This window comes from Zerene cesonia, chromosome 8 (genome assembly GCF_012273895.1).
Source record: "Zerene cesonia ecotype Mississippi chromosome 8, Zerene_cesonia_1.1, whole genome shotgun sequence".
NCBI classification, from domain to species: domain Eukaryota; kingdom Metazoa; phylum Arthropoda; class Insecta; order Lepidoptera; family Pieridae; genus Zerene; species Zerene cesonia.
The window spans coordinates 5,441,641-5,459,480 of NC_052109.1; the positions used below are offsets into that span (position 1 = coordinate 5,441,641).

At 32.1% G+C, this 17,840-nt stretch overlaps 2 protein-coding genes and 1 long non-coding RNA gene across 5 annotated transcripts; 1 reads left to right on the plus strand and 2 right to left on the minus strand.

The window, feature by feature from the left end:
• Positions 1–258: 258 nt before the first annotated feature.
• Positions 259–12,117, minus strand: LOC119828475 (transmembrane protein 245). 3 transcript variants are annotated; one of them, XM_038350637.1, is made up of 15 exons: positions 11,588–12,117; positions 11,275–11,421; positions 10,693–10,921; positions 9,641–10,205; positions 9,228–9,399; positions 8,783–8,950; positions 8,498–8,509; positions 8,147–8,339; positions 7,358–7,542; positions 6,495–6,629; positions 5,732–5,828; positions 2,327–2,498; positions 1,458–1,637; positions 674–697; positions 259–391 (listed from the first exon to the last, which is right to left on the minus strand). In XM_038350637.1, exons 1-14 carry the CDS (start codon positions 11,945–11,947, stop codon positions 679–681), a joined length of 2,634 nt encoding a protein of 877 aa, XP_038206565.1. In that variant the 5' UTR covers positions 11,948–12,117; the 3' UTR covers positions 259–391; positions 674–678. The 3 variants fall into 3 exon arrangements, with proteins under 3 accessions (XP_038206565.1, XP_038206564.1, XP_038206566.1); XM_038350636.1 differs by lacking the exon at positions 674–697; XM_038350638.1 differs by lacking the exons at positions 674–697; positions 8,498–8,509 and having other exon boundaries at positions 11,588–12,116.
• Positions 2,917–5,091, minus strand: LOC119828477. The gene is made up of 2 exons (XM_038350639.1): positions 4,936–5,091; positions 2,917–4,855 (listed from the first exon to the last, which is right to left on the minus strand). The coding sequence occupies exons 1-2, from the start codon at positions 5,089–5,091 to the stop codon at positions 3,371–3,373; spliced, it is 1,641 nt and encodes a 546-aa protein (XP_038206567.1). The 3' UTR covers positions 2,917–3,370.
• On the plus strand, positions 4,953–8,278 carry LOC119828478. Its single transcript, XR_005287769.1, has 3 exons — positions 4,953–5,092; positions 7,384–7,498; positions 8,150–8,278. It is a non-coding gene; the product is annotated as an uncharacterized LOC119828478 (long non-coding RNA).
• Positions 12,118–17,840: the final 5,723 nt, after the last annotated feature.

The following is a 17,840-nucleotide window of genomic DNA, read 5'->3' on the forward strand; positions in this document are numbered from 1 at the left end:
ATAAGTGCATCAAATAATAGATCATGCATTTAAAACGAAATGCTATAATGATTGGATATTTCTATTATAACTATCACTTGACTATGTGTAAAAAGGAAAGGGGTAAACTAGTAGATAATGTTTGAGTCGATTTTCGTTGATTCTGAACAATTTAAACCTGCCTAACATTATCATAAGAACAGTTCGTTTATTATAGTTATATTTAATATAACATAGTACTCTCATAGAGGTTTAAGCTGTCATACATATGTGTTAATGTGTAATTTAACTGTTTAGACGCTTAACATAACTCTGTTGGTAAAAAATCTACGATTTTATCTTATTACGACAACAATAATAGCTGGCCATCTGACAATTAGCTCTTCATGCATTTTAAAGATAAGCACCGAATCTGAAAATAAGTTTAAATTAGTAATTAATATTTGGATTATAAATATAAATTGTTAGTCATGCGATTATCAAACACAAAGTTCAAATTCATGCTTACAGGATGCATGCTATTCCTATACACATTTTTTCTTATATAGAAACTTAAAAATACAATCAATTTTATAAGATCAATAAAACAAAAAAAAAAAACAAAAAGCGAGATCTACACATGCGTCAATCGCCGTATGAGCATTCCTGCTATAAAATTATTTAATCAATTATATTATGTTGTTAAAATACACACCTCATTTAATATCCCAAAAATGACCTATTGAAACAAATAAAGTAATTCAACAAACATTTATTACTGGATGCAGTACAAGTGACGAAATTAATCTTATACAAGTGCGCATTTACAATTATAATATAAATTGTAACGTAAACACAACAATGTTTAATGAATCGGATTTATCAGTAATAAAATCTGCTGTCTTAAGTATTAAAACAATCTTTTTAAATAAAGGCGGCTGGTCTATTTCTTTGCGCGAAGGAAATCTTATTTGTGACATAAACTATGATCTTGATGAGTTATTTCAATACTTTATTCGATAAAGCAGGCACAGTCGGCCAGGGGTTACCATGTGGTCTTAAAACAGCACTAGTTCGTAAAAGTGATGGTGTAAGACGAACTATGTCATTTTTCCGCACTGGAATTAGTACTACTTTAAGGCGTCATTGACGATTAAAGATTCTTAAATGGTAGCATAAACCTTACACACTAAAACATTCGATGGATTTGGACTTTAAAACGTATGTACACTTTTATAATGACAATTGTACTTTAAGCTAAAAAAGCTCTTCAAATACAGTAAAAAAAAAATCACATTGTCTATGCACGAGCAAAACTATGAAACTACCAAACTCGCAACTCTCAATCAATCAATACGTAATCTATTCCTGAAGAAAATTGCAAACGAGTAATTTGTTTGGGAATAAAATCACAATAAAACATTTGAAACTGTCAAACAATGTACAAAAATGGTATATAATAATGTAATTCAATTGGCGCTCTACTAGAACTCGATTACCTGACTCGAGAGTGTAACGCGGCCCTTTCCTCCGAGGGAGTGTCCCTTAGGAAGGAGGAAGACAAGTTGAGTACCACCATGAGGCAGCAGAGGAGCAGTGGCCCCAAGATGGCGCCTTCCGGCCCCAGATAGAATATACCACCGGCAATTGCCAGACCGGTTACGTAGGGGTGTCCCCCGCTGGAAAAAAATGTTTATACTTAAATTGTGAGATATTTAATGGCAAACAAAAACACATTCAAAAGTCTCATTTATAAAAAGATCTTTCGGATTTTTATACTAAAGACTATATTTTCGCGTATACGGTAACAATACGATTTTCTTACTTTAACTTAGCTCTTAAGAAGTAGAAGCTGAATGTGAATAGCTGTTTGTGTGTATATTAATTAAAAAGATACGAATATTCGTCACAAACACTCTTGCGGGCAATCATCTATGTTCATGTAATATGTAATAAAACAGTAACCAGACCATTTCTGTACATAAACTATTTTTCAAAAATAGTGACTGCTATGCAATATGGGTGTTTTATAGACTCTAAAACAATGGTTAGATTTTTCTGTTTGTCTGTTTGTATATACGTTATTCACGTAAAACCACTGGGCAGATTTTGCCAAATTTTACAGGCAAATATTATATATATATATATAATGAATATGAATATGAATCTAACATGTAATCCAATAGGTAACGAAATATCCTCATCTAAGGTCGTTAAAAACAAAAAAGAAGCCGCGAGCGTAAAGGTAGTCAGTCAATCATAAATGGCTAGTTTCCACGCGGCGTTTAATCAATTGTTTCATAAATACTAACACGTAAAACACAAAAGAGTCATAACACATTTGATTTTTATATAAATCAGCACTCACTCCTTAATCTCGGCGTACACAGCAGCGTCGAGGAACGCGATGGGCGCCGCCTGAGCAATGGGGAGCATACAGGCCGCCATCGGTCTGCCCTGGAGCCATACATCCAGCGCCGCTGGCAATCCCGCCAAATAGGGCCCTAGGAACGGCGCTGCACCTAACACAGCCGCTAATACTGAAAATTATTATCGCGTCTATTATATTATGTATATTGTTCCTGTACGGGTTTATATGCAATTTTGAAATAAATATAAAATCTGAAACCATTGTGTAAATAGATGTCGATAAATTAAGTAAATAGTAAATTTAATAGCCGATTAAGAAATGTAAGTTTATAAAGGCTGATTCAATTAATACTTCAATGTATGCAATCACGTCCTTGCCTCGATCTGCATGGCCCTGATAATAGTTAGCATATATGTGTTTTCCCACTGTCATGTGATTTGTTAAAACCAGTGCGAATAAGATAAAAGCCAATATTTATTTGTAATAAATCCGACGACCTACAATACGACCAAATAAATAATAACAAAAAATTACCTAATATTAAATATACACAAATCTCTTTTTATATTGTAATAAAGGTTAATTAGTATTCACTCAATACGAACGGACCTATAATCTTGCGCTAGGCATATTCCTTATAATATTACAATAACGAATATAAAGTACAACATATCTACTGATACGCTACGAATATGATTTAGACTGTATTTTCTTACACGAGTTTTAAAATATAGTTTTGGTTGAGCAAAAGCTCACTAAGTAATAAAAGTAGTTGCAATCTTTCAAAAAAACAATTATTATATTAATAATGAGAGAGATGTTGTGGATACAAAAAAAACGCCCTCAATGAAATAAAAATAAAAGTAAAACCAGAAGCCAAACATATAATAAGTATCACGAAGCACACAAATATAAATATGGTTCATCGTTGATAGTAAAAGCGGTGTTTACGAATTATAGCTAGATACTATGTTTGGGGGCAATAAAGTCAACAAAATAGGTAAACGGTTTTATTTAAAACAACGATAATGTCAAGCAAGTTTAATTTTTCTTGTCATTCTGACGCGGCGTTCGCAATTGAGCGTATACATATTTATAAAAGTCTAACGCCTTCTGTTTGTCGTACGCGACGTTATTTCTACAATGGCTGCCGACACAACGATTTATGTAGTCTTCTCTCGGTGGCGATTTGTTCTCCTCTTGTCTGCTCTGCGATCTGCCCGTACTTCTGAGCGTTTCTACAAAGTCTTTAGAAGAATCGAACACGACTTTAACAGTTGTTCTGTTCGTCATATTCAAGTGGCTATCCCGTAAGAGATCATCCTTATCGATAGCCGTCATAGCAGCACTAGCGCCGCCGGACCCGTAGTTAGCCTGCCTTATCAAATAGAACGTAGGAGCCGGCTCCGTGACATCTTCGTCTGTAGTCACTTCGATATTCGTATTATTAGAATTCTTATCATAATACAGTAAGCACATAACTTGGGGGTCAAGGTTTAAATGACACATATCGCTCTCTTGTAGCAGTTTAACAATTTCAATGGGCAAAATACAAGGAGCCAAAAAGCATGTATTGTTATTGGCTATATTCAAAATCAATCCGTTCAATTCACTGTTGCATCCGGTAGACGGCGAATTTAAAAATGCAATGTTTCGACATTTACAGTCTATTTTGTTTTCACGAAATATAATTTGAGTGCCCGCGTTTTTACAACTTGAATAGTCAAAAAATAGAGAATACGGTTCTACACTATGTATGTTATTTCTTGAGAAATTTATTTGTTTCTTGCTCGATCTTCTTTTCAAACACTTGATGCTTTCTAATGCGTTACTTTTAAGGAATTCAATGTTATTGTTTATTATATCGATGTTTAGAGAATTTATAATTATGCCATTTGCATTTATTTCTTTAAAGGTATTTCCCGCGATGTATACACTATCAGCTGTAACGTTTATCCCATTCGCTCTTATGGTGTTAAAAACATTATAAGATAATCTGACAGTTGAAGCTTGAATAATGATTCCTTTAAACTCTAAATTGGCAATTTTGCTGTTTATCATTGTAAATACAGAATTGTCGCTGCTCATGATCGCTTCAATACCTTGCGTATAAATATCAGTGATAGTAACATTTTCAAATTCAACGTTTTTGATCCCACTAACATTAAAAATAGCTTTCGTGTTGATAGAATTTATTTTGCTATTTACAATTCTTAACTTGTTCATAGATGTCGATCCTAGACATTTGAGCTCAGTACTAGTCGAGGGCGATTTAAATGTATTTCTGGGCAGTGCCACAACTTCCCTCACATTTTCAATTACAACTTCGGGCGGTGTCTGCAATAAGGACGTCGCGGAAAGCGATATGAATTCAAGTCGGTCGCAATCTTTGACTTTAAATTTCTGCAACCGAGAGGACCTTTGCAATAGGGGACAGTCCAGTACCACCCTTAAGTCGCGACAATTTTGTACCGTCACACTGACGATATTATCCGTATAATAATCCTTAAGGTGGATGATGAAGTCCTAAAACAAAACAGCCTATTAAGTATCTTATATTTGAGTTCACGTATATTAAATTAACTTTATTGAATTGTTGCACTTACATTGCTTCTAACCGCCGAACAAGTGTAAATGATCTCATTTGGTGCACTGTTCACACAAGACCATTCCGTATTGTGGCAACTGGTGAAGTTGATCCTAACACCAAACGCGACGTTAAGCAACACAACGAGAACTATGAATAGCCTCCAGCCAGACATTGTAAGTCTATACACAGTCATGTTTTATAATGCATCTTGTGTAACCGTTTATCGAAAACACGCGCTATAAAAATGTCACACCGGCTACGAATGAACAACGTCTCGAGATAAGTGTTTACTAAATATGTACGAAAAAAATAAAAACGAGTATTTATCAGTTGCGAATTGTGGCCGATTTAATCGAAAGCTCAATGACCCGATTCGATTTGAAATTGGCGCGAAGAGGAAATAAATGAATTATGTAATTGATAACGTTGGATATTATGGGCTTTCATTCTATTTATGGTAACGATATTTTTAGAATGTGTAAAGAATATAATTAATTACGGGGAGTAAAATAAAAAAGAACTTTACTTAATGTTTGTTTCAACAGTAAATAAGATTATATATAAACAATTAATATTTATTTGTTTCAAAAATAACATACTTGTAAAAAAATATCCAACATCGAATCCCACGCTAAGACTTTTTTGGGGCATGTTATAGAGGCTTATTCCCTCTCATCGAAATTCAAATGTGTAAAATATTCAGTATATAACTTATAATATCATTATAAAGTTTGTTTGTTAAGTCTTTTTATTGTAGTTAGATTCATAGGTTTCAAAATACATAGCAGGGAAATTAATAAGTGTATGCTTACCAGATGGCAAATAGACAACTTTGGCGCCAAACAAATTGTGCACCAACCAAGTCCATAGACCATAGAATAACGCCATTTTAAACGACGCTCTGAATACCTGGAAGTATTTATAATAAATTTTAAACTAAAAGGTCTGCATTATAGTTTTGCTAAAAAGGTTTTATATGTTGTATATTTTTTTTATTATATAGTCTTTTTTTTTGACAATCAAAATTTACTCAAAAATTGCATGCTTATTCTTTGTTACTTTCAACGATTTCAAAATTTTAAATATTTACTACGCTACGCAAAAAAGTACACGAAGTGTGGGAGTGAGAAAACCTATTAAAATTCAAACCAGAAAAATCGACAAATGTAATATGTAGTTTTATGGAGGAGGCCTTAGCGACTGAGTTTGTTTTGAGTGGTAGTTAATTTCTGCATTTTTGTGGTAATCTAAAACTAATGAAAATAAGATATTTACATACATACCAAATACCAACAAATACCAAATTAAAACAATTAATTTAATGAACGTGAAAGTGAGTCATGGACATCACTATTTTTTACTCACATTGAATACTGTAATTTTTCTTTAATTCTTCATATGTAACTCTTTTTTGATCTTTCACATACAAAATCCTTGGTTACTTTCCATCCGAAATAGACAGAACATTGCTTATATTATTTAAATTATTTTTGGTCGTAAGTAAAGGCCTTATAGTCCAAGGTAAGATGTGCCTAGTATTTATTCATTCAAGGTTCACAATCCTTTGACAATTACCTGATTGATTGCAACAGACAAAGCAATTCCGAGTCTAGGACCAAAGTTGGGTTGGACTCTCGTAATGACTTCCACTGGTTTATACAGAGCGTTGCTTGATGCCAAAAGATAGAATAGAGTTGTGAAGAATACCACCTGTTAACAGAAGACAGGAGATTCAATGAGTGATAGTTTATTAAAAATAATAGGATTTACTTACACAAGATAAAATAAAATTAAAATTTTTGTATTTTGTATTCATTTTTTTCTTTATCTTATTAAAATACAGTTTTCTTTTATATTTCTGAAGGTAACAGTTGAATATTATCTGTGGCCACTATAAACGTAAATAGATGATTTATACGAAATCAAGGTTCATACAGGCACAGGCAATAATTGTATCCTTGAATTATTGAACAAATAAAATATGTTCAAGTTTAGAAATTAACATGACCTTATATCATTAAAATAAAAACTGAATATTTTTTCTGATTATTTAATCACCAGGGTGTAGGTAGAGTAACGAAACTAGATTTTCGGTTGTGCCTCAGTTAGAAAACGCAGTTAGCAAATGCAGTTTACTATCTGTCTTTTTCTACTGGCCCATTTGTTTATAAAATATAAAGAGAAAATTAAAACATTGAATTTTACTGCCATTCTAAACGTAATAAAACAAAAAAAAAACTTTTTTCCTACGTAATTATCCCCAACCTGTCTATTCAAGATGGCGGCTTTTTTCTTTTTTTTAGGAAAGGGAGATAACACATGACATTAAATGGTATATATATATATTATTAAAGGTACTGAAGGAGTTATATGATTCCCTTTACATCATATAGCGTTATCAAATTACGCAATAGTTTTTTCATTCACCAACCACTCACCAAGTTAATAATCATATTAATTATAGCCCCGCCGCCGCTGAACAGAAGCGAAGTGAAAGCGCCCAGCGAGCCGGCGAGCAAAGACACGTTGCTTGCTAGAGGTGCCCATATACCGCTCGCGATCGCGCTCAACGTACCCAGGTTGGCTTGCACCCAGCTGACTATACCGGTATAGTCGAATAAGCCTGTGAACATGAACCACTTATGTATCGGCTTATGCCCGCGGCTTCGTTCGCGTTATATAGGTGGTAATCATATGAATAATAGTAATAATTCAGAGTAGATTAATATATGTTATTATACTTCCTCTTGAATCACTCTATCTATTAAAAAAAAAAACATGATAATCCGTTGTCGCTTTAAAGACGCGAAAAGCGACTTTGCTTTATACTATGTAGTGATACAATAGATTAGGGAACGTGTAGAACCTGTATACGAACAGATTATGCAGCGAAACAATATCTTGAAGTATAAAAATACGTATAGGATTTATATTAAAGTTTTTAATGTTAAGAATGAGAATTATATAATGTTGTGTACAAATACTACCAAAACTCTAAGTAAACCAGCTGCGCCACCCGGTTTCGTCCAACGACGAATCCACGGGCAATAGCAAGTATTTATATAGCTCATGTCTTATTGTGACGTATAAGCTTTATTATAGTAAAGTTTCATGAAAATCCATTCAGTAGTTTACCTGACAGAGTAACAAACATCCATCCATCCATTCCCACTAACAAACTTTCGCGTTTATACCCTTACTAGGATTCATTGTAGTTTGTATCTCACCAGGTGCTTGAGTGAAATCGCTGACAAGGTTATCCCAAGAGTCTTGTACAGCGGTGCCGTCAACTTGTGGGCCAACAGTTGCTGCGAAGTGGCCCGAAACCCAACTCTGGTAAACTCGGTCCCAGATTTCTAGCACTTGCTGCTCTACGCGCGCTATTTTTTCGGGATCACCTTCCCTTAGGATGCTTTTTACCTATAGATATAAAAATAGTACGCAGGTATTGTTAAAGTTTTTTAATAAAGAAAAACTAACCAGTGCTACATTTTTTTAATTCTGTTTATACTATTGGCTAATATAAGTGAGAATAAAATAAGAAAATATTTTAAAATGGAGAAGGTTGGGTTACTTACATGTCGCATGATCTAATTATAATCCAATGGGCAGCAAAAATAAAATGCAAACAAAAAAATTAGAAGAAAACTACATTTACATAAAATGAGCTCTAAAATACAAAAAAGCTATCAAGTGATTTGAAAAATTCGTAAAAAGACATAGTCTATTCGGACCCAACTAATAATCATACTTATAAAAATGTGGACATCTAGTAATATTTAATATAAACATATTTTTAGCCTGTTAACAGTTCAAGGGTTGCTTGTATTAATATTAATGTTTTAACATAATTCTCTACTCACTCCAGTTGATATTCCTTCCCTTCCATAAGTGTATGCATTATCAATAAGGGAATCGAGCTTCTCTTCCCAACCCTCAGGTAAGTATGCATGCAGCGCACTGTTCTGGACAAATGTACTGTTCAAAAGACTCCCGCTGAGTTGAATTACAACTATTGCTTCTGAATATATCTAAAATATAAAAGTTATAACCATAATTAACATATATTTTTATGTCATCGTCGGCAATGAAGCTGGTAGGTCGCCTGATGGCAAGCGCTACCACAGGCCATGATACCAGACCAAGTACAACTTAAAATTAATACTACTCTATACAAATAAACGGCTCTGCCGAAACTTGGGAGAGCTGTAAACGCAACATAAAAACACATAAAACAATAACAATAAATAAAAAAAAAAACATAAAACACAATAATAAATAGAACTGTGAAGTATGTATGGCATTTACCTGTATACAAATAAATACTGTAGCTACAGTCACAAATAGAATAAGGCCGATAATAACGATGCAACTGGACACAGTATCCACGGACTCATATGCCATTGAAATTATACTCTGATTGCAAATGGCAAGCATTTTCCGAATACCTCTTATTTGCCCCGGTATTAATGCCGATTGTCTGAAAAATTTAAACTGTTTTAATAGTTTTACATATAAATATTACATGGGTGGTGATTAATGTAGTATTATAAAGAGGAAACTTTTGTATATTTGTATGTTTGTAAGGTTTTCACGCAAAAATTACTGGGCCAATTTCAAAAATTCTGTCTCCATTGGAAAGGTGTAACTTTACTGAGTGACATTAAAGATACTAAAAGAGTTTTAATTAAATTTGGCTTGAAAAATACAATAATTCTTACCTATTATTCCACCAACTGTTAATTTTAACCATCAGATAGTTGTATTGATTTTCAAAGAATAACCATACACCAAAGAAATTAAGTAAAATTTTAATTATATGTATAGCTAAAAATATTAATGTGATCGGCAATAACCAGATGTGTTTCCATATGAGCATGCAGAAACAACCAAAGAACAAAAGTTTGAAGTACAAGGCTGTTTCGTCATCAGAGAAATTATTTCTTATATAATTTTCATCCAGTGATCTTTGTTTGAAGGACGCCAGGAGGCGATTTTCGAAAGCGCTTTTCATTTTTGTATTCGACAGCGGGAGTGCAGATAGTGTTCTAGTTTTGAACAGCATTTTGGCGTGTTTTGGAGAATTTTGTGATGGTTCATTTCCAGTCCAGCTGCCTCGTTTTGCGACATCTGGAGTTATGGGAGAGGGAGATTCATCTGGTGTTGACTCTTTTTCACTGTCAACCTCTGGTATGCAGTCTTTGACTTTCTCACTGATTTCTGGCTGATTATGTTGAACATTTGTTAGAACATTGTGTATTGCGGTTAATGTTGATGCTTCTGGATCTGTAAAAACAGAAAAAAAGGAATTATAAATCGAAAATCTCTAGATAATGAGAAATTTTGAAAGAATAGGAATATAATCTCTAGATAATGTTTTTTAGCTTGGTAAAATTAAATGGTTTATGATTTAGTGCTATCTCACAATACATTAATTAAGTTAGCCTTTTTTGCTATATTCATGTATGTTAAAATATAGAAAAAGTATTTGTAAATAGTATTCAACACTTAGCGATACAGAATTTCTTTAATTAACCCTCATCATCATCAACCCATACATGTTCCCACTGCTGGGACACAGGCTTCCTATGAGGGTTTAATTAATATGCTACCTTGCCTGTCTTTAATTAATATGTGATTTTATTCACAATAATTATTTAGAAATTAAATCTACTGAAGATCAAGTGACAAAAAAGTTACAATGGAACTGAGAACCTCCTTTGATTTTGGGAAACGAAAAGAAATAAAATACATAAACACTAATTGAACGCACCTTTCATAAGCATTATTTTGTGCACGTGTAATACTTCAAGTACAAATCCAGTTATAAAGATGCTTTGCAAAACCACAAACATGTACACTTTATACGCTCCAGCTAAACTAGCCAAAAAGCTGGCTATTACCAACCAAAGGATATGAGATGTCACTCTGAATATACCCTCTCTTTCAGGGCTCCATAATGTGTATACACTTATTATATAAGCCAATGCTATTGTTAGTGTCTGGAAGTAAAAAAAAAAATCATTTCATATCTGATCTTAAGATAGTATTTCATTTTGCTAATGTGGGTTTGATTTCACTGATAACAAAGATTCTCATATAAACTATATAAAATAACTTTGCTAACAAACAGTACTTTTATTGCTTAGTAGCTGACCTGTCAAACTTTACAATGCCATAGAACTTTTTTGACACATTTTTTTTTTACTTTTTAAACTAATATGTATGTTTCAAAATCAAAATTATAGAAATTGGCCCAGCCATTCTTCAGTTTCAGGTAGTGAGACAAACAACAAGTTGGTTTTATACATTCTATATGCATAAGGATATATGAATCTAAGTATAAAATACTTACAATGTATGATGTACATAAACTGATGAGCAAAGTTGTGGAAAAGTTGATAAAGCTTGTGAGCTGCCAAAATAAACAGCAGAGACTTCTGGGTATTGCATTGTATAGCCATGGTAATACAAATATAGCCGAGAGAAGTCCTATAATTGCCTGTTGATCATTTATTTAATTAGAAAATTTTATTAGTTTTTCAACATTTACTTGCAGTAACATTTTTTCAGTATAATAAAGATTACAATAATTATAAATAATTGTACAAATGCTTATAATAAATACAGCTTAAATCCCAATGTAAAAAAAAGCCTTTCAGACTTACCTTATAATGTTCTCTAAATTGATAGCCAACTGTGTCTGATGCAAAATTCACAATATTCACGGGAATAGTTGATAAGCCAACTATTACACATGAGTTTGTTCTTTCTAAATTTTCGAACCACGATTTGATTTTCTTAGAAAGTTTGTATTTAAAAGGATGAAGAAGTGAGCCCACCAAGAGTGCCCAAAATAGTGGTTTGAAAAATGGTTCTAATATTAGAAATAATACGTATACAGCTGCACAACATATAGCCAAAACAAATAAAGCAAAGGCATTATAAAATCCGTGTTTCATAGGTTTCTCATTGCCTTCGGACAAACCGATTATATTGAAAATATTGTCAAAAGGTGACTGCTGCATTGTTAAAAAAATTCAGACAAAAACAGAATAAATTTCAAAAGTTCTTAAGAAAAACCATCACAACCTTTAATTTATTATTCAATGAGATCATCACACTAATTTCGGCACTTTTTAGAATACGACATCACATACAAATCGAGATTTCAGTATTTATAAATTCAATACTGACAAATGACAAATGACAAGTGACAATTGACAAGTGGCTTAGTATTTGAATTTGACATGATATTTTTAGTGTTACCAATTTGATTTTGTATTTGAGCAAGGGAAGTACAAATTTTTAAGAATTAAATAAATACATGTGTAACACACTATTACTCCGAAAATTCCCTTTAGAAATCTTTTAATGTTTTTGCTTTTCACCCTCATGGTCAAAGGATATTCCAAAGGGATTTTTTTTTGTGTATATCTCTGTATGGTGCACTAAAGAGTTTAAAAATGTAAAAAAAAATGTGGGGAGAGGTGTAAAGAGGTGCGATATAAATTTCTAGATTTCCCTTCGCGGCTCCGCTCACGTTTTCACGGGAAAATATATCGATGTCTCAAGATCGAGACAATCTGACTCGGGCTTTTGCTTACTTGCATAGTTTCTGTTCTTTTCTTATACTATGTCCTTATTTGGATCTTAAAATATAAATATTTGTACTAATTTCATCCAATTCAGTTAAGTAGTTTAGGCGTCAACGTGATACAGACAGACAGAGTTTCTTTTACATTTACATCATTACTAAGAATTATATTACATAATAATAACTGCCATTTTCATCGTCTATATGTCACGGAATAATATAAAACTTATTGACAGCCCCGCTTTTTCAAATGTCAAGTCTCAATTAGTTTTTTTAAAAATTGCGCGATAAAATGGCCTTATAAATATGCAAATTTTCTTCAAAAAGATTTTGAAAAGAAGATATTTAGGTTGACGTATAAATAAAAATGAATCATCAAATTGTTAAAGAATAGAATAAGTTTTGATTACGAGGCGCCTTTTTGCTACCTAAAGTTTAATAAAAAGTCGCAGGTCTGTCTCGTGATAATTTTTTTTCTACCCTTTACGGGTGAATTGACATGTTATTGGATGTAAAAAGTAGTGTTGGCGTGGTTTTGATTAGGTTGAAAAATATTCGCGTATCTAAGTTCAGAAACTCTATTTTGTATCAGCATATTATATAAAAAAATAGAGATTCATAATTTATGTACACTATTATTTTATGTGTATCTCACCATAATACTAGGGTACCTCCAGAAGGAAAGCACCCGGTCTTTTAGAAGGCTTACGTGGGGACACATATCCAACACGCAGATGTCCTTTATAGAATTTAATGTGTTGTGTGTTATTTTAAGTATTATTATTACTTTATATAGGTACACTAATATTTAACATGACACTATTTAAAACTGAAAAATCTTATCGATTAACGGAAAAACAAATCACAACATCGAAGTCTTTTTGTTGTGTGTAGTTTACTTTTGAATTTCTAATGTTCCTCTATGTAACGAAAATCTCTGTGTCGAAAAGCACAGACTCATAAAAGGTTAAGCCATGTCGATATCTCCAAGTATCCTGTTAGATATATTTCAATCTCAACTACCATACGTCAACCACTCGCATTTGCTATCGAGTAGCGTAGTAGTAGGTACATAATATAAATTATCGCAGAAAACGTGAACATGTTCTCGGTTACTTCTTTGTGTTGTGTTATATTATTGTCAGTACTTCTATGTTTTGAATGTAAACCTTCGAAAAATGGTGGATATGAAGACAGAATTATATTCCCAGATGAATATAAATATTTTACACAATCGCCTCAGCCGAATATGGGAATAAAAGATCTAACGAGCAGAATAATTATATCAAGCAATCAGTGTCCTGATGGACAAGTCAGAAAATTCTTTAGGTGTATTGATAAATCTAAAATATTTACAAATTGAAAATTATTTGCAACAGAAGACTTTTGAAGCTGATTGAAAAATGTCCTGCGGAATGTGGAATACCGAATGATTTATTCGTCACATAAATGGTTTTATAAGTAACATTGGTATCATTATGTGGAAATATCAATTAAATTATTTCGATAAAATTTAGTACTAAGTAAATATGACTCATCGAAAAGGAAAATTTATAACATAATATGATTACCATGTTAATTGTTAATTATAAATACATAATCATTAATCATGCTCATTGATTGCAATAATGTACGGATCAATATTGTATTATTTATGTATAATTGATTCAACTCACAATTTGATTACATATTATGTACTCCATAATTCAAGTTGAAAATTAAATTATTGAATGTTTCAATGTATATTTGAATATGTACTTTACTTTACAATATAATTAAAATAACCATGCAAACTCGTTTAATAAAAATTATTTTAATACTCGTATTTATGTTATTTTTATATCTAATAAATACTCTTTCCATACATCCTTTTATTGTAAATGATAAATACTGTCTGTAAGAATTCCTTATTCGTTTAATTACAATCTGTGGGAGAAAAATTAGTTAAGGATAAGAATCGAGCTTTTTTCTGTCTGTCTCTCTCTTTCTCTCTCTTATAGAAGTCAGATATTTCTACTGATTAAGTTTATATAACATTATATTTGTTAATAATAAAAAAATATTATTATAACTTAAAAAAACAAAATTTTATTACAATTCCTTCACGAATTAATCGAAAGGAACACATTTTTTTTTACTGTTTGATTATATGCATAGATGTACTGGATTTACTTGATTTAGTATACTTGTCCAATACACGAAATTATCAGTGCTTTAAAGCTTATAGAATGTTTTATATTTGAATTTATTGGATAGGGGAAGTACCACACCCCCACACAAGACCGGCGTGAAATAGCATTCTGCTGTTTTTCGTTCGGTGAGTGGGGGAGCCGGAGGCCCATATCCTTTTCCTTCCTCTTCCCAGTCCTTTCCTCTAATCCTCTTGCAAACCTTTCTTAATTCCTTCCCAATTTAAAGTCGGCTATCCATTTTTAGAGGCGTAAGGTCTGCAATGTACCTTATGCCTCTATAAATGTTCATGAGCGGTGGTAGCGCTTACTATCAGCCATGGAGCCACCGCTCCATTGCCGACTGTGACATAGAAAAAAGAAGACCGAAAACTATTTTCTTTTATAGGTGATGCGGACAGAAACGGAAAGCTGACCGGACAGACGTATTCTGAAAGTTGAAACATAGGTACTTTTTAACACATAATTTTTTTTGTTACCATTGAGATTAAATATGAAAAGAGTAAAGTAATGCACCAAAATCTATATATAGTTTACGTATCTAGTCACTATTTAGTAATCTGCGATATAATTTAGTGCCTACTAAAATGAATAAATCTAACTTATAGTGAGGTACGAATTTTATGTAATAGTTCACATAACGCAATAGGCGCAATAAAATTCAATAAAACTATCTATCCCTACCAATTTTATAAATGCGATAGCAATATAGTTTATTTCGAAAATTGGAACACCTGATGCAGAACCGCAACAGACCACCTAAACTATAAGAGATATAAAAATTGTGCCATAAAAAAAATTGTACACGTGATGAGCATTTTTTGCTGATAGTATAAGTTTCAGGATCTGGAACACCTGATATGCAAGTCCAAGCCACGCTACACTATAACATATATAGGAATGAGGTCTTAACAAACATTGTGCACTCTAATGGGCATTTTCTATTGACTTATAAAAATCGAAAAATTAGCACTCCCGTTGTGGAACTCCAAGACTACACTAAAGCATAAATATATCGTAGCAAACGTTTTCAGTCAGATGAGCAGTTTCTGACGACTTATAATCTATTATCAAGATCTAGCACATTCGATTTTGAAATCATCGATATCTGTCTATAGTCTATCTATAGTCAAATACATAAAATATCCATTTTATCTCTTCAGTCTACAAGGAATGAAAAATAACCTAGGTGAGTATTTAAGTCAAGTATTTGTGAAGAAAACAAAGAGTAATTTCTGCAATTCAAAGAGTAATTCTGTAAATAGGAATGATCCTGGATGTCGGATAGTTCTAGGATACATATTCACAATTGAGAATATACTAATTGCGCGATAAATTGTGTGACTGCATAATAAATGTCCTTTATGAACTACTTATCTACGTTATATATAATATTAGTATAGATTTAACCATCATCTGATCGTCATATAAATAGATGGTATTTTCCTTGAAAATATATAACTAACTTCAAACAACAAGGAAAATCTTAAATTTTACGGTATATTTGATGATTGCAGAATGAGGTTTTCCTATAAGGCGCGGTTGAGAGCAATATTTGTGAATCCCACTACACAAAATACAAAGAGGAATACGTAAAGTAAATCGAGAAAATGAATAACATGTTTCTGTAATTAACAATTACTAGACATGTTTCATAAAATTTGATGTAATTGTTAAACAAATAAAAGATAACAGTGTGTTACTACATTCGCAGGTTTAATTATAATTCATTGGTGTAAAAAGTAGGTAGAAGGAAGGTTGACTAGGTGTCACAAAGTCTTTGTATATATGTATGTTTACATATGTGTGTTACAGATTAGTTGTGCGCACTGAGTCATCTAATCCTATTTAAATCCTGATTTTAAATAATTATGGACAGTAATTTAAATTTTTCGACACATATTTCTACTTGTATCTATTATGTTGTATGTAATGCCAATTTAAATATGATTTCTAAATTAGGTACTTAACTAATAAATTAAAAACGAAAGAACTTTTTCAACTGTGCCCAGTCATTCAACTGATGAAATGTAACCTCCAAAAACGTTAAGTCACGAGCTTTATTAAACGCGAAAATACGTCCATATAACAAAAATATCATAAATTCGCTTTTTGTATCAAACCTTACAGATATAGCTTTTATAATTAACGCTTGTTTCTACTAAATGTGCCTACAACATATGTGTTTCCAATATACCTACTGTAACTACAATATATGAATGGAAAACATTATAATTTCACATTACAATATAAACTGGTAGAAAAATGAGGTTACACCATGAAATTTTAAAATTTCCTCGGATTATAAGAAGTACGTCAATGTAATTACGTCAATATATCTACATGCAAATGTTATTTTTATATTTAATTCATGATTACAGTTATAGCTTTACTACCACTGCTATATCTATGATTGAATAAAATAAATTCTTGATATTTTAAAAAGAGCTGGGTGTTTCTTGGTGGTGAGCTTTAATGCAACAAAAAACTATGAGTTACTTACTTTTGATTTTTCTCCTTTTAATTTTATACATATTATTTTAATTTAGTAACAAAATGTTACACGTAAATTTTTATCAAATATGTACAAACGTGTAGTTTAGTAATACTGTAATATATAGGGAAAGCTTAGGTTGGTACTAACTCATATTACAAGTACTGTATTATTGATATATATTATTATTATAATTATATTACTTATATTACAAGAACTTGAATTATAATATGTTGTAAATAATAAATCCACTCCTGAACAACTATCTCCTATTAAGCATCCAAAAGAAAATTTTGCTTAATTTTTTTACTGTACCGTTATGCGACAATCATAGGTATTAATTAGTGGAGACCAAATTTGAGCGTAATACTTATGTCTCATTAGTGAAACGAGCTTCGCAAAAATTACTGTTTTTGTTTCTGTGTGCAATTTGGGGCTCTGTCTGATTTTGTAATTGAATACTAAAGTCCATATCGTAGAGACAACTCATATTTTATAACAAATAGATAAAGCGACTTTGACCTATTTTCTTATCCCGACGACTGTAAATATTGCTATTTTATGTCATAGCGAGTAACTGAGTTGGTGGTTCGCCTGATGGTATGCGATCACAACCGCCCATGAACTTTCGCAGAGGCTCA

Coding starts and splice junctions, on each gene's coding strand:
- LOC119828475 (XM_038350636.1), bottom strand. CDS start 11,947: ATGCAGCAGTCACCTTTTGACAATATTTTCAATATAATCGGTTTGTCC. Junction 11,422..11,587: donor AATTTAGAGAACATTATAAG/GTAAGTCTGAAA, acceptor AATGATCAACAG/GCAATTATAGGACTTCTCTC. Junction 8,951..9,227: donor CAGTATTTATTTGTATACAG/GTAAATGCCATA, acceptor TTTATATTTTAG/ATATATTCAGAAGCAATAGT.
- LOC119828477 (XM_038350639.1), bottom strand. CDS start 5,091: ATGTCTGGCTGGAGGCTATTCATAGTTCTCGTTGTGTTGCTTAACGTC. Junction 4,856..4,935: donor GTTCGGCGGTTAGAAGCAAT/GTAAGTGCAACA, acceptor GTTTTGTTTTAG/GACTTCATCATCCACCTTAA.